Source organism: Schistocerca cancellata, chromosome 5 (genome assembly GCF_023864275.1).
Source record: "Schistocerca cancellata isolate TAMUIC-IGC-003103 chromosome 5, iqSchCanc2.1, whole genome shotgun sequence".
NCBI classification, from domain to species: Eukaryota; Metazoa; Arthropoda; class Insecta; order Orthoptera; family Acrididae; genus Schistocerca; species Schistocerca cancellata.
In genome coordinates, this window is record NC_064630.1 from 329,081,783 (window position 1) to 329,100,048 (window position 18,266).

Sequence of the window (18,266 nt, forward strand, 5' to 3'; positions counted from 1 at the left end):
CAGTGGCAATTTTCAAGAAGATAATTCACCATGTGACAAGGCCAAGAGTGTGATGGAGTGGTTTGAGGAACACAGTGGTGAATTTCAATTGAAGTACTGGCTGCCCAACTTGCCAGATCTGAACCCAATCGAACACAACTGGCATGCGACTGAATGTAGCACCACAACTCCCTGGAATTTTTTTGGAATTAGGTGACTTTGGTGTGCAGATGTAGCGCCAACTCCCTCCAGGAACCTACCAAGACCTCATTGCCTCCATGCCATGAGGTGTTGCTAATTAATTGATGTAACTAATGTATTATTTGAAGGTTCCACATGATGTATATAATTTGCCCTTCTGTAGCAAATAGATGATGACATTAGCATCAAGTTATACTATATGTCGAACTGCCCCATATTTTACTGTATTTTCAATTGTATTTAACACAGGGCATGCTAACAATGAAGTTGGCTCTGCATGTGGACTGACAAATTGATTGGTTGTAGATTCAAGGGACTACACTGAAAAATTGATTTGCATCACATGTCCCATGCATGGCATTATTGCATATGTAAACAGTGGCTGATACCTCATGCCAAAATCATGAGTTTATCTTTTATTATGTTTTCAGGATCTTTAAACTGTTATACAAGTTAGGTATTTCACTCTTCTGTAGTTGATATGTTTTTATATGTGCTTAATAGTGACACCTTAGTCAAAACTGTCTAAGCACAACAAATAAAAGATAAATTTGCAGCTTACAATGGATAATGTTTCTTTTTGAAGTACATCAAGGCTGTGGAGCTATATACATATTATTAACAGTACTTAGCACTTCATTTTCACATACATCATTTACTGTGAAGCGTTAGTTAAAAAAAACCTGTTGGGACACTCAGAAACAGCCATTTAAAATGGACTGCAGTAGCTGTTAGATGACTGTTATATAAGAAATGTTTCTTAATATTAAAATGATCCTAGGTTTTTAACCCTTGTGCCCAAGCTTAGGTAAAATATGATTGACAGTATTTCCTTAGTTATATGTTAAGATATAAGCTCTATTAATTGTATTTCTTAGTGTGTCCTCAGACTCTTCCACAGTGGCATGCTTGAATAAACTCTTCTGTTTTCAAGTTGTGTCATTCTAAATAAAATACTTGAGCTTTTTGTGGCTATAGATGCCACTGCCATAGAGAGTAAAAACCACTGACTTCTGGGTATGCCACTTTTTACCACTTACATAGGCCTGATTTCAGCATTTGGTCCAACCAGAGAGGGCCAAACAATGCGTGCGTGGAAGGCAGGAAACCAGCATCCCCTGATTGATACTTGAATGACAATAGATTTCATCTCCCTACACACAAAAAATGATCATGAACATATTAGTACATAGAGCAAAAATTATTTCTTATGATGACACCTACAGTCTGATTCCAGAATTTAAGATGCATATAAGAGAGAAGCGTTACAACAAAGGAGACATTGCAAATGCCTTCAGGTGCCACTGATGAAGAATGCCCTGTGATTCTCCAGAAGAGTCCAAGGCTACTTTTTCACCATAATGTGGGGCAACAAACAGCAAGCTACAGTGTGTCCTGCAGAGTCATGGACTGAGACCAGTGTTCTGGCCCACCCCCAAAATACAAGATGTGCTGCACTCTGTTATAGACAACATGGCTCTTCATGTGCCCAGTGTGTATGGTGTCCCTTGCAAATGCAGCAGCATCCATACAGGGTGGTCCATTGAACATGACTGGGCCAAATATCTCACAAAATAAGCATCAAACGAAGAAACTACAAAGAATGAAACTTGTCTAGCTTGAAGAGGAAAACCAATGGCATTATGGTTGGCCCACTAGATGGTGCTGTCATAAGTCAAACAGATATCAGCTGCATTTTTTAAAATAGGAACCGCCATTTTTATTACATATTTGTGTAGTACATAAAGAAATATGAATGTTTTAGTTGGACCACTTTTTTCGCTTTGTGATAGATGGCACTGTAATAGTCACAAACATATGGCTCACAATTTTAGATGAACAGTTGGTAACAGGTAGGTTTCTTAAATTAAAATACAGAACATAGGTATGTTTGAACATTTTATTTCGGTTGTTCCAATATGATACATGTACCTTTGTGAACTTATCATTTCTGAGAATGCATGCTATTACAGCATGATTGCCTGTAAATAACACATTAATGCAATAAATGCTCAGAATGATGTCTGTCAACCTCAATGCATTTGGCAGTTCGTGTAATGACATTCCTCTCAACAGCGAGTAGTTCACCTTCCGTAATGTTCGCACATGCATTGACAATGCGCTGATGCAAGTTGTCAGGCATTGCCAGTGGGTCACGATAGCAAATAGCCTTCAACTTTCCCCGCAGAAAGAAATCCGGGGACATCTGATACAGTGAACGTGCGGTGCTCCAACGCCCAATCTACCTGTCATGAAATATGCTATTCAATACTGCTTCAACCACACATGAGCTATGTGCTGGACATCCGTCATGTTGGAAGTACATTGCCATTCTGTCATGCAGTGAAACATCTTGTAGTAACATCAGTAGAACATTACATAGGAAATCAGCATACATTGCACCATTTAGATTGCCATCGATAAAATGGGGGCCAATTATCCTTCCTTCCATAATGCCACACCATACATTAACCTGCTGAGGTCACTGATGTTCCACTTGTGGCAGCCATCATGGATTTTCTGTTGCCCAGTAGTGCATATTATGCCGGTTTATGTTACCACTGTTGGTGAATGATGCTTCGTCGCTGAATAGAATGCATGCAAAAAATCTGTCATCGTCCTGTAATTTCTCTTGTGCCCAGTGGCAGAACTGTACATGACATTCAAAGTTGTCCCATGCATTTCCTGGTGCATAGAAATATGGTACGAGTGCAATCGATGTTGATGTAGCATTCTCAACACCGACATTTTTGAGATTCCCGATTCTCATGCTATTTGTCTGTTACTGACGTGCTATTAGCTGTGACAACAGCAAAACCCCTACTTGGGCATCATCATTTGTTGCAGGTCGTGGCTGACATTTCACATGTGGCTGAACACTTCCTGTTTCCTTAAATAACGTAACTATCCAGCGAACGGTCCGGACACTTGGATGATGTCATCCAGGATACCGAGCAGCATACAAAGCACACGCTCGTTGGGCATTTTGATCACAACAGCCATACGTCAACACGATATTGACCTTTTCCGCAATTGGTAAACAGTCCATTTTAACATGGGTAATGTATCACGAAGCAAATACCGTCCGCACTGGCAGAATGATACATGTTACCACGTGCTTATACGTTTGTGACTATTACACCGCCATCTATCACAAAGCGAAAGAAGTGGTCCAACTAAAACATTCATATTTCTTTATGTACTACACGAATATGTAATAAAAAATGGGGGTTCCTATTTAAAAAATGCAGTTGATATCTGTTTGACCTATGGCAGCACCATCTCATGGGCCAACCATAGCACCACCTGGTTTCTCCCTTCAAGCTAGACGAGTTTCATTCTTTGTAGTTTTTTCGTTTGATGCTTATTTCATGAGATATTTGGCCCGGTCACTATCAATGGACCACCCTGTATAGGTCAACAATTTGTGCAGTTGAGGAACACTGTCCTGAGCACAAGCAACATATTAAACAAAGGGTACTTGTAAATCAACCACTTCTGAGCATTGCCTGGAAAATGGACACAAAGTACAATTTGAAAAGGTGAGAGTCTTGGCACGTATGTCAACTTATTGGCATTCCATCATAAGGGAGACAATGGGTACACACTTAGCAGGGCATTGGATATTGAAAGAAAGCAAACACAAATGTTTGGAGAGCGGCAGTTTCAAATATGGTGCTGGCCCCTTACACCAACTGACTTCAACAGTCCCACAGTGGACTGTGGCTGTTAAAAGCTGTACAACTTGCTTCCCACCCATGTTTCATTTAGGCCCTCTCTGAGTCATGCCAGAAGCTGCGATCACACCTGTATAAGCAGAGAATTGTACCAGCTCTGGAAGTCTTTGGTTTTTAGACCTAATGATGATGACAGAGTTAGCAATCAAAAGGTTGAGTACTTTACTCAAAATTATCTGGCCTGAAAACCAGGAAGATTTTATTCATATTTCTTAGTATTGGTGAACTGGATATTTGCATTATACATGAGGCACACATGATATGATGATGTGTAATACACCAATTTTAGAAGCCAACAAAACGCTAAGTGAATTTATTTCCTGGGGTAATACAATAAGGATCCTTTCTGTGATGCTTATAATATGCATGCACTTCATGTTTTCAGGGAACTGTGCAAAATATTCAATTGTAGTGGATTTCTAAGATGGCAAAAGACGAACTTTTGCAGCTTCATCTGTAGTAAAGATTACCATATTATCCAAAGTACCATGAAGCAGATTGTCTACTTGCATTTGCTTATGCATGGAGCATCAACAAAAAGAGAACAAAATTTCCAAAAATTGCTTGTGACTTGGAGATAGAGATCATCTGTCAATAAATGATTACTGGAGACAACAGTGGAATACAGTAGAAACAGTTTTATTACAATTTCAGAATTCAAATTGTGATTGTATGTTGCACAGCAAAACTTTTCCCCACCAATGTAAGAAGGATAATAGAACACAAAACATAGATCATTAATTATTAATGTGGTCTCAAAAGCTGTAGGACTCAGTATTTTTAAGATTGAGCCAGGATAATATCCAAAGATGTTAATGCTCATGACTGCATTATTCATAATCCATGACTGCATGCTCTGGATAGCAATGTCCTGTTCTACAGTTTTACTTATTAGTTATAGCTGAAATGGTAATTAGAGACACTGGTTAGGAACAAAAATCAAAGAACTAGATATAATCTATGGTACAGATCATATTCCCTGAGGAAGTGCAACTGGTGGATGACACTGTACAACATACACAAGCAAAACTGTGTCTCATAGTTTTAGGAATGAGAGCATTAACTTAAAACATGTAATTGCACCAGTTGCATTTCATTACGTGTGTTTCATTTCCAACAGGTGTAAACATCTTACGAATATGGAAATATGTGTAAATAGATGTATTTCCATTGCACTGTTCACCATTGTATCAGCATTACAAAATATTCTTTTTGTTCTATTTATGACTGTGCTTTTACAACCTCCCTATTACACATAAACTGTCCATGCCAGCTCCAATGTAATAAATAATTTATGTCAACTTTCTGGTTTCATTCATAATTTTTATTGTCCACAAATGACACATATAAAACTCCTTATTGCAGCCACTCACAGTTCCTTAAACACATGTATGGAATCAAAAACTGGTGGCTGTAAATATATTGGGGTCCTAGGTAATGACTGTATTTGGCACTTCACCACAAAAATGTCTAAAGTCTAACACAACAACAATTATGAAAAGGATAGATTGCAGTCTGGCTAAAGTTGCCAGAGATAGCAGCCATAAGTGCATGAAGTGTGCCTGCTTGTGCAAATGTGTACATTTTTCCCTTTCTTTTCTGAAGAAGGCTTTCACTGAAAGCTCAGTGTATAACAGTACTTTTGTTGTGCCTGTCTGCACCTCAGTGTGTCATTTTTACAGTGAGTAGTAAACTATCCATCCCATAATTGTTTTCAAATTATTGTTATTCCAACCTCAACATTTCACTGTTTAAGGTCAAATACATTTTGTTTAGATGTATAATACTGTTTACACCTTTACAGTAAATATAATTATAAACATTCAATACAACAGTTATAGGATGTCAGAATTTGGTGTAGGCGGCATACCTGTGGGATGTGGTTATAAAAAAGAAGAGTGGAGCAATGATAAATTAATGAAGTCTTAAAATTACACGATATCAAGGACCAGTAGTACAAATGTTAACTAGCTCTCATCTATCATGTGCAAGTATGTTACTACAGTTACCAATTATGTTTTCAATTTGGGCATGAAATCTAATTTTTAAAATTTATCAGGGTTTAATTAAAGATAATCCAAAGTTGCTGTAGAGGCTGTCTATAGTATCAAATGATTAGAAATAAATTTTTGGACTGAGAAATAGAAAGAAACACGACTGACCTCAACTGTGTTTGAACCTCCTGAAGTTGGGTTCAAGCAATCAAAACAATAACAACTCATCCACCAGTACTGGCAATAACTAATACCAATTAATCATACAGGAAATTATGTATAATTACAAGAAGTGAAGACATTTAAGGTTTAAATTGAGACTGACACTTTAAGAAAAGCCATCTTTTCATCTTTATACAGGGTGGTCAGAAACAGACTGAAAAGCTTGTAAGGGTGTTGCAGGGTAGGCTGTGCTGCGAAATAATTGTGAAGAAAACATTGTGATATGTTGTACTGTTTCTGAGTTATTAGCATTGAAGTTAGCCAATCAGGCCATTGTGGGCACAGATTCCAGTAGTCTACCAGAGATTTTGCTGCTAGACTTGTTCTTCGTTTGCTTTTCTAAAACTTAATGAGAGAGCACTACAAAAATTGTATGTGAGATGGTAGTAAAGTTGGAACCCAAGCCAAAGGCTGTGCAATCTTGTGTGAAACTGTCTATCCTATGAAAACAACTGACACTAATTATATCTGGTGGGCCACTCTAGTTTGTGTGAGCAATGGCCTGATTGGCTCACTTAAATGGTAATTAACTCAAGAAAGCACACTGTATCAAATCTCTTTCTTGACAATTATTTCTCAGCACAACCTGCCCCACAACTCTCTTACAAGCTCCTCAGACTGCTTCTGACCACCCTGTACGTAAATTCTGATGCGCACATTGTATTTTCTTTTATATTCTACTTCAAGTATTCTTCTAGGCTAGTAAGTTTGGCCATACTTACTGGTGCTAGTGTGGCCACAAGATAGATTATTTATATTATTTTGACCATGAGACTAAACTGTTTACAATATATATGCTATCAAACCCAATTAATAAAAATCTTCTACACCTATAACAGGTGTAAAATACAGGCCCATAGATTGATTTAATTGTTCAGAAAAAGCATAAACTCTTTCATCACAGTTTTTTGCATAGCTGATTGGCTCTGTCTTGTGCAGTACAACCAGCACATGTACTTTAAAAAACTAGAGGAAGCCACTAATGTAGTGATATAAAACTGCATTGTAAAACAATAAAAATAACATAATTGTGATCACAGTTCATATTATGACCAACGAACTCACATCAAATTATGCTAAGATAGTTGTGGTGATGTTCCTGTTAAAACTTCACCCACCTCAAATGGATATAAATATTTAATTAACTGACACAATTGATACACATAATTTTCTAGGGCATTGGTTGATAAGTGACTTTTCACAAATAGAGCATATCTCTCTAAAAATATTATCTGCTTCCTAATGAAAATTACTCCTTACACCATTCAACAAAGCTACCAAAATATAGACTAACATCTGCAATTAGGGATTGTGATCTGGGATAGAAAACCTTTATTTATTTATTTAATCAGATTTGTGTACAAAGGTTTAATGCAAAACTTATTCAGTTAAAAAGGTTAATACATAACATGTACAGCTTAGAATTCTTTCGGTAGAATACAGACATTTATTTACAAGAAAACATTTTTATTTTGTTTTAAACTGAACCCCAGTACATTCTCTTATTGTTTCTGCCGATTTGCTGTACCACATCAAGCCATGGATATATGGCCTGTGGTCTGTTACTTCTAATTTAGTTCTTTGTCTGAAATAATTGTTGTTAACTGTTGAGTTGTGATTATGTGCATGAGAGCATTTGGGAGCATCAACATGATGTTGTTGTTGTTGTGGTCTTCAGTCCTGAGACTGGTTTGATGCAGCTCTCCATGCTACTCTATCCTGTGCAAGCTTCTTCATCTCCCAGTATCTACTGCAACCTACATCCTTCTGAATCTGCTTAGTGTATTCATCTCTTGGTCTCCCTCTACGATTTTTACCCTCCACACTGCCCTCCAATGCTAAATTTGTGATCCCTTGATGCCTCAAAACATGTCCTACCAACCGATCCCTTCTTCTAGTCAAGTTGTGCCACAAACTTCTCTTCTCCCCAATCCTATTCAATACCTCCTCATTAGTTACGTGATCTACCCACCTTATCTTCAGCATTCTTCTGTAGCACCACATTTCGAAAGCTTCTATTCTCTTCTTGTCCAAACTAGTTATCGTCCATGTTTCACTTCCATACATGGCTACACTCCATACAAATACTTTCAGAAACGACTTCCTGACACTTAAATCTATACTCGATGTTAACAAATTCCTCTTCTTGAGAAACGCTTTCCTTGCCATTGCCAGTCTACATTTTATATCCTCTCTACTTCGACCATCATCGGTTATTTTACTCCCTAAATAGCAAAACTCCTTTACTACTTTAAGTGTCTCATTTCCTAATCTAATTCTCTCAGCATCACCCGACTTAATTTGACTACATTCCATTATCCTCGTTTTGCTTTTGTTGATGTTCATCTTATATCCTCCTTTCAAGACACTGTCCATTCCGTTCAACTGCTCTTCCAAGTCCTTTGCTGTCTCTGACAGAATTACAATGTCATCGGCGAACCTCAAAGTTTTTACTTCTTCTCCATGAATTTTAATACCTATTCCGAATTTTTCTTTTGTTTCCTTTACTGCTTGCTCAATATACAGATTGAATAACATCGGGGAGAGGCTACAACCCTGTCTTACTCCTTTCCCAACCACTGCTTCCCTTTCATGCCCCTCGACTCTTATAACTGCCACCTGGTTTCTGTACAAACTGTAAATAGCCTTTCGCTCCCTGTATTTTACCCCTGCCACCTTCAGAATTTGAAAGAGAGTATTCCAGTTAACATTGTCAAAAGCTTTCTCTAAGTCTACAAATGCTAGAAACGTAGGTTTGCCTTTTCTTAATCTTTCTTCTAAGATAAGTCGTAAGGTCAGTATTGCCTCACGTGTTCCAACATTTCTACGGAATCCAAACTGATCTTCCCCGAGGTCGGCTTCTACCAGTTTTTCCATTCGTCTGTAAAGAATTCGCGTTAGTATTTTGCAGCTGTGACTTATTAAACTGATAGTTCGGTAATTTTCACATCTGTCAACACCTGCTTTCTTTGGGATTGGAATTATTATATTCTTCTTGAAGTCTGAGGGTATTTCGCCTGTCTCATACATCGTGCTCACTAGATGGTAGAGTTTTGTCATGACTGGCTCTCCCGAGGCCATCAGTAGTTCAAATGGAATGTTGTCTACTCCCGGGGCCTTGTTTCGACTCAGGTCTTTCAGTGCTCTGTCAAACTCTTCACGCAGTATCTTATCTCCCATTTCGTCTTCATCTACATCCTCTTCCATTTCCATAATATTGTCCTCAAGTACATCGCCCTTGTATAAACCCTCTATATACTCCTTCCACCTTTCTGCCTTCCCTTCTTTGCTTAGAATTGGGTTGCCATCTGAGCTCTTGATATTCATACAAGTGGTTCTCTTCTCTCCAAAGGTCTCTTTAATTTTCCTGTAGGCAGTATCTATCTTACCCCTAGTGAGATAAGCCTCTACATCCTTACTTTTGTCCTCTAGCCATCCCTGCTTAGCCATTTTGCACTTCCTGTCGATATCATTTTTAAGACGTCTGTATTCCTTTTTGCCTGCTTCATTTCCTGCATTTTTGTATTTTCTCCTTTCATCAATTAAATTCAATATTTCTTCTGTTACCCAAGGATTTCTATTAGCCCTCGTCTTTTTACCTACTTGATCCTCTGCTGCCTTCACTACTTCATCCCTCAGAGCTACCCATTCTTCCTCTACTGTATTTCTTTCCCCCATTCCTGTCAATTGTTCCCTTATGCTCTCCCTGAAACTCTCTACAACCTCTGGTTCTTTCAGTTTATCCAGGTCCCATCTCCTTAAGTTCCCACCTTTTTGCAGTTTCTTCAGTTTCAATCTGCAGTTCATAACCAATAGATTGTGGTCAGAATCCATGTACATGTACAATAAGTAAACAGCAGAATATTTATTTTTGATAAGGGCACCATGATAGGTTTCCCTGCATCCCAGAATATGTATCAGCCTAATAGCTGTCTTTAGTAGAACCAGTACTCTGTTCAACTCCACATCAGTGACATACCCCCACAGCTATATCCTATAACTTATCAATGGGAAAACTGACCCATAGTACAGTATTTTTAGAGTTTTATTACATATAATTTTGGACAGCTGCCTCAGAAAATATTTTTCTGAACATAATGCTAACATAATCTTCTCACAAAAGATTGCCATGCAGGTGCAGACCAAAGAATTCACAATATTCATTGTCTCTATAGAAAATATCAGAAATATCTCCTACACATCCGTGGCATGAGTTTCCTGCACTGAACTCCAGTAATTGTTTTTTATGTTATTTACTTTTAGGCCTTGGTTATTAAATAAGTACAGTCTATGTGAATATGGCTTCACAAGAGAGTAGTTAGACTAACTGCTGAAATAAATAAACATTAGAGCCGCAGAGACTATTTAATTAAGTATAATACACGAATGGTGTATCTTCTTTAGACAATTATTGTTACTAAAGACAATATAACCACAACTTAAAGCAAAGAACTTCATTTATACAACACATGGAACAGAGATGATGACCATATAATACTGAGCAATAAAGAGCAATTAGACAACATGGTATGGCCATTGGCACCAACATAAGATAATGGCATGGCACAAGTCACCTTCAGCTCTTCTCCAGATGCACACAATCACAACTTTCAGTGGAAATCAGGCCATATTTGATGCGAGAATGTCATTCAGCTACTGTGCATGCACAGGGTCCACTTGCTATGAAGGTGCGGCAGAAACACAATCCATTACTGAAGAAATTTCCATAACTTCTCAAGTTTTATAGGGAATCCATATAGAAATAACTCTTAAGGAGAAAGAAAATTGTTTGGCCTATTAACTGAAAGATATATAAGCCTACACTCACTTATAGATTTCTGAAAACCACTGTCTAATGTTCTATTTTTGATACATATCATATTCCAGAGTATTTGTAGTATGTATGTATTTACTTACAAAGCTCAGAACTAATATTTAATGTGCCATTTTGTATCTCTTATCAAATCCAAGTATGTTAGCATTATGATTTTTATTGACATACATATACAATTAAATGTCAATTTTCAACATGATAAATACTGTTAAGCACATATAAAATTATTGTTGTTATTATTATTATTATTATTATCATTAGTTCGAGAAATTTACATTCAAGGCAACTACAAAATACAATGCAGTGTTAAAATGTTGCCAACAGCTACAGCCAAACTATTTGTTTCAGGTCGGCTTTAATTCACCAATACCACAAACAGGTTTCCTAAAGGAATGGACTCTGATGCTGCATGGCACACGTGATCCACCATACAGTGAGCTACCTGTCACAGATCCACACTCCAAGCTAGCCATTGTGAAGAAGGCCCATGAAGAGCGCAGCAAGTTGTAGGACTGTCCAAAAGCTGTGACCTTATAACATAATAGCTGTAGACATGGTATGCCACTTTGATGCGATGGCTAATTACACTAAACCCACTAATATATAGTTCTCTGGCATCAAACACAACAACATTCTGAAATGTTTGAAGTAACTTCCCTTCCTCTGTAAAATTATTTGGTTTGGCAAGTAAGTCACAAGACTTGTTAATTTTTATCTTTCATAACATACAATCAAGCCCCAAAGTTCCTACCATGTCTCACACCCTAATAGAGCAGATTCCTGGAAATACTTATAAAAATTCTTCATCCATAATTTTCTTCTGTGCTCTGCTGTGTTGGTACCAATATTATTTGGGTAATGTCGGTGTTCAACAATATGCAAAACTTTTACTTACTATATTGTGCAGGTTTTCATATTTTAACTGAATGCAACACAGCATCTGCAATTCTTTTTCTAAAAGCAAAGAAGAAAAAGCTTCTTTCATACATCTACCTTCATGTAGACAAAATTAATTTGAGGTAGAGAGTGCAAACCAATATGGAAATTAATAGACTTTCATATCTTACCTACAAATTACAGATCTGCATCAAACTTATTCACCAATAGTATAGAACGTATAACAGAGTAATATGGTGAGAAAAGATCATTTATCACATTACATCAGTAGTTGCCTGAATAAAATTATGGGGAAAATGGTGAATACGAGAGTCAAATATTCAATTCAGAAAGATTGGATCTGAGAATGAGGACAATGATTGTATCATTACATAAAAATGAAAGTTTACTTTTCCCCTTGATAAATAGTCAAGAATTTTGAACACAGTAGGCCTTTAGACTTCTGAACTATTTATGAAAATGTTTTGAAGTTACTATGAAAGCAAATGTATCAAATCAAAGTCAGGGAGGAAAAAAATTGGAAATTTGGGGATCACTCTTAAATGAAAAATTTCATTTCATGATTATTAATTAAGTTAGTAAGAGAAATATCCCTAATACAAGGGAAAAAAACTTGAGCTGTTGACAAAATATGCTGTAATACAGATGTTCTAATGGTTTTCTCAATTAGCAGTACTAAAAGAGTTATTTCAGAATATAAAATAAACTATTACTTCAATTAGTTCATTTATTATTCAAAGCTCATTTTCTCTTCAAGTCTTTATATGATGACTAAGTATGTTTCCAAAAAATTACAGTTTTAAATTATTTTTTATCAGACTGAATATTTTACATGTTACTGTTTTCCACATGCAGTGAATAAATTATGTCACTAGCACCATATGCATACACAAAGTCTGAAGAAATAATATGCAACAAATATAATCACTCCCTTGGTAAGTGGTTGATTAACAGGGTACTTACTCACTGTTACATAATCCCAGCTGGTATGCCTACCATTTGTTTGACAGCTTTTCCCTACTATGTCTGAGAAATGTCAGTCTGCCAGTGCACAAAAGGTTTTGTCCATCAAAATGTGTTACAGATTATGCATCTATGGGCAGATATTTTTCTGTAATTCATTATTTTAAAATATTTCAGTCTATTTTCTTCAAACCTGTAATTTCAATGAAAAACTTAAGCTTAGATATGCAGCTATGACTAAAATTAATATTCTACACATTACCATAAATGCCTCTGAGTAGGATTTCATACTTATTTGCACTCTTTACCTCTGATACTCCTCTTTTATTTAAAAAAAGATACTGTAGAAATAAATAGCAGTAACTAGTACCTTATTTTGAGAGCAATCAAGCTGTTGGACAAGATTGGTGAGCATTAAAATGAGTATCATTTTTACATACTTTTTACTTTCCAAAATCATTGCAGAGTACTGAACTCTGTATGAAAGTATTAAATGTTTATTTTGTGATACATACAGATTACACATTACTGTACCTGCTGTTATTTATTTATTTTTCCTCAGAGACTGTTTCCTGTAAAATGAATTATTGTATCTGGTAGATTGTTGTTAATATCAAAGTGGAGGTTAAATTCTATTTTTATAATTTTATTCTTTTGTTAGTGAATTGTTATCTGGAGCACAAATGTTTCATTCTGCAAATAAAAACAAACAGTATCTCTACAAATGAGAATCAAACTTACTGTTTAAGACAAATATCACTACAACAGTTTTCTTCTTTCTTTACCTGTTGTAAGAATAAATTTATGAACAGTTCAGTCATTCCCTGTACAATAACATTAGCATGAAAGAGCACTGTATACAGCATATGTGGGCGATGAAATCCTAAATAGTAGTTCTTAATATGCTTCATGCAGTAACACTCTCTATGAAAACAAATCTCTCTGAGTTTCATAATCAGATGTCATTGCGGCTGAACTGTCAAAAGTACAAATAAATGTCAAGCTCTAGGAAGCCTGATGTTATCTACTTTTATGCTAAATTATTGCTTCTCTTCCATTCATAACTATAAGTATAAATTTCTTCTGTCAATGTGTGATGACTCACCTTCTGGAATAATATAACCACTTTGACACTTCCCTCTGTAAAGAATTTTCCTGTAACTGTTCAACAGAATGTGTTTGATTAGCTGATCTATGTTATCAATCTAACGTAAATATTATCAGAGTGAAAAATTCTTTTTATTTCTGTACAAATAAAAATAAATTATGTTCCTTCCAAACAATCCAGATATTATTTCCCCTTTTTAAAGTCTCATACCAAATATCATTTTATAATGAAGTTCATAGTACATATATTTCCACATGTAAAAAAAAAACAATTTTTACAATAAATGAAAATTGGCAACTACTTTTTTCACTCAAAATCAAGAACAATTTGTCAGTGCAGTGCATCATGGAAACCTTTCCTTTTCTTTATAACAGATTAATGTTGACACTGTTGATGTTATTCCTCTTTTTCTAACAGCTGAATCTCTAAGTTCTTGGTTTCATGTAGATCAAATAACCAAATGGCCTTCATATTACAGTCAGTTAACCAACTGAAGCATCCTTAACTAGTAATATGAGGGGCCATTCTAGTCAGATAAATAATGTTTCTTCCCCTAAACAACTACCTAACTGGGCCAGCTATTCAATTGCTTAGCTGAATTATCTTCTATGCCTACATGTGATTATGAATGGTGAAAAGTCTTGCTACAAAAAATGATTATTGCTGATCCAGCTGCCAGCAAATGGCATTCTTTGTCCCTTCCCCTTTCATATTCCCCTCCCTCCCTCCCTCCCTCCCTCCCTCTCTCTCTCTCTCTCTCTCTCTCTCTCTCTCTCTCTCTCTATCTATCTATCTATCTATCTATCTGTCTGTCTACCTATCTGTCTGTGTATTCATAACTGTCTCATTCTCTCTCCTGATGTCATCATAAAACTGTGAGAGTACCAGTGGGGAACATAGTGAAAAGTTGAAAATTTTGGGGAGAAACTGGAGTAGAATACCATTTTCCATTTTCCATTCTTCTCTTGTTCCACATTGTGCATAATTTTCCATGATCTTATCTTATTCATGTTTCTTGCCTTCCATGTGCTCAGATTAGCCCACTGCTTGCACAAAATGAACTGAATCACCAGAAGTAATATGAACAGAAGTTCAGCAGCTCACAATAACCCTTTCCTTTTTGCATGTTTCTTTACTGTTATTTAGTATCTTAATCATGACTGATGATCTGAGTTGTTGCTTTCATACCCTCTATAATGTTCTGTTCTCTACAGTTACAATTAAAATGTGATTAGATTTATGGAACAAAGCTGTTTCTTTTATGGAAACAAACACATTACAGAAAACATACTCAGAAAGTTAAAAGTAATTAACAGTCTGTCACTTCCAGATTAAGTATTTCATATTGAAATTTTGGAAAATTCAAGTCATTTTTGAGACTGTTTACTGCAGAATTTTTGGTGTATAACTATAATAAAAGTGAATTAATTGTAAAGCTAAAGTAACTGTTCATATCAACAAAGTCTCCATTATTACAAATATTTTTAATTTACAATTTACATCCATACTCAGATTACCTAAAATTCAGTTCACATAAATGTCAAAAAAAGGGGGAGGAGAAAATAGCTTTATTTTTGCAAAATGAAATTGACATAAACAATTTGGAAATGTACCAGACTAAGTAGCTCCTTACTCCATGCAAGAAGCTATTTTGAAATGAATTTACGTCACTAGTTTTCCTTTTGCTACAAGTATGATCTTATATCCAAACATATTCTCTGCAAAACATCAAGATGTATATGGGATATTTACTATTTTTAAATGTCTCCAGTAACACTGATTTCAATATTTTGTCATAATAGTTATAAATATTGTTTGCATAAAATTGAGAAGCACTTTGTTTCTTGGTTTTCTGTTCCTCTATATCATAAATTAAATGCTCCAAATTCTCAGAAGCATTCTATGATCTGAACGAGTGGGCAGATTCAAGAAAGCATTTTTACTGTTGATGGTTGGTACAGAACAGTTGCTTCATTTTCTTTTGGCACAGTTTTTTTTACTGTATTTTTGTTTATGTTCTACAGTTTCTACCTTCCTTTAATTACATCAGACTTTCGCTGTGGTATTTTACATCAGACTTTTGCTGTGGTATATTTACACACTCTCTCTCTCTCTCTCTCTCTCTCTCTCTCTCTCCCTCCCTCCCTCTCTCTCTCTCTCTCTCTCTCTCTCTCTCTCTCTCTCTTTCTCCCTCCCTCCCTCCCTCCCTCCCTCCCTCCCACTCTCTGTGTGTGCATGTGTTTTTGTGTATGTGTGTGTGTGTTTCCATGCTGCATCATTATATTAATATAAATGTTATTATTACAATTGGCATACCTATTGTTATTGTCAGTGAAACACACTCAGTACCAAGCATTATTATTCATATCAATATTGTTGTTGTTATTACTGTTATTATTAATTATATATATTCATTTCAATTGATACTAATCTACTTGCATTTGGATTAGTATATTGTGTGATGTTCAGCACTGACACTAGCACAAATGTTGACATTGTACAAAGTAAGTGTGGGATATTATGCTTAACAGTACAGTAGTGAAATCCAGACTACAGTGGTGGTTTTTACGAAGTCACAGTGTAAATAATATAACTGCCATGTATTATTATACTGAAAGAAAGATTTTATTTCTTTGAATCACTTTTATTTATCATTATTTTACAGAAAGTAGTCGACAATATCAAAATTCGTAAAACAATATGAGAAAAATTAAAAGGAACTAATACAGGTGTGACATTTTATCTCCATGAAACAGCAGTGTTCATTTACTTTACCATTTTATAGATACCTATATATCAAAATAGGAAAGGCATTTCTCTTTGCCGAGAGCCTCTTTTTTTCCTTTTACGCACATAAGCCAAGTCTGTTAATACTTGGTACATAAATTACAAACAAACTGATATGTAAACGGAGGGGGTGTCACAGTTTATGTATTTTGTATATTAAATTTTGAATTTCTTCTTCTTTCAAGTATACTGTACTGACTCTATGTAATAAATTACTAGTGAGAGAGGACTGCATAGGGAGATCAGTATTGTTAACATCCAGTTGCAGTTTTACAGTGCTGTTTACAAGAAATGGAATACTGTTTTTATTGAAGGTCTGAGAAAACACATCATGCGTATATATGTAGGTAGAAATGTTTATAGTGTGTAAGAAAAATGTATAACATAAACAAATCCATCTCTTCCTCTTTAATACTGTAGTACCAATCAACTGAAAAATAGCTTGTCTTAAGATAGTGCATTCTTCTTCACTAAAGTAGGTTTCAGACTGGTGCAAACAAAGTCTATTTACAGCTGTTAGTGCTTGAAGTAATAAAGTAGGGATATTCTGTACTAATGACATAATTGTATAGGCAGATTTTCAGCAAAATGTGTCAGTACAGCTTAGAGGGACCAGAGATATATTTAAATACATTCCCTATTTGTCTACCTACAACATATTAAACAGCACTGATGTAACTGACTGTCATATTTCATTATTATAACACCAAGTGGTGTTACATGAATATTTTATGGAGTATACAGTTCTTTTAAAATATATACCAGCACAGTGACAGAATGAGTAATTATTGTTTATTTTATGTGCATTCCAATTATTTTTATTTTTAACTGCAAATAACAAACTACAAAATATGTCATATTCTCTTAAAATGTGTCATATTCTCTTATAAGCACACGTTCAAACGAAAATGTGGGAGCAAGATATTGGAAAGTGACAAATGAAGCATACTCTCATTCAGAAAATATTTTATTGTAATTTTATGTAATATCATAGACAGACATGTAAAGTATATGCTTACTGTAATGGCAAAAGGAAATAAAATATGGTTCATTTCTTAATTGATGCAAAATGCTAACTCTGTGTAACTGTGCCACATACCGAAAACTATTCATTAAAGATAATGAGTGAGCTAACAATATATGCATAACTGACAAAATATTATTCTAATAATTACAAAAAGTATTTTATGATAAAATAGCAGAGGATTTGAAGCTTAAGTTGTTTGACAGTATGTCTTTCAATTCTGATGACCAAAATTTTAGTAGGATATTATGTGAATTTTTCTCTGAAATGGGACAGTAGCCTGTACTATATTGTGTTACATCCCAAACACCTTCCTCTTGTGTCATGTTATAGTGAAATAACCCAATTACAACTGCCATTTGTAGAGAATGTATTTAACCAAGCAACACAATGTGACATCTTAATAGCATACAAATCACATGGACAATCTTTTTGACCCATAAACTTTTGGAACGTTACTTCAGATCTCAGTGTCTCCTTGGGCATCATTCATTCCTTGTAGAACCACTACAGTGAGGGA

At 35.5% G+C, this 18,266-nt stretch overlaps 1 protein-coding gene across 1 annotated transcript in view; it reads left to right on the forward strand.

Moving 5' to 3' along the window:
- Positions 1–17,781, forward strand: part of LOC126188520 (neuroendocrine convertase 2) — a 1,507,992-nt gene extending 1,490,211 nt beyond the window's left edge. The window contains exon 13 of the mRNA XM_049930122.1: positions 11,316–17,781. Coding sequence (XP_049786079.1) covers positions 11,316–11,477 — 162 coding nt within the window. The 3' untranslated portion in view covers positions 11,478–17,781. The remainder of the gene's footprint in view (positions 1–11,315) is intronic.
- Positions 17,782–18,266: the final 485 nt, after the last annotated feature.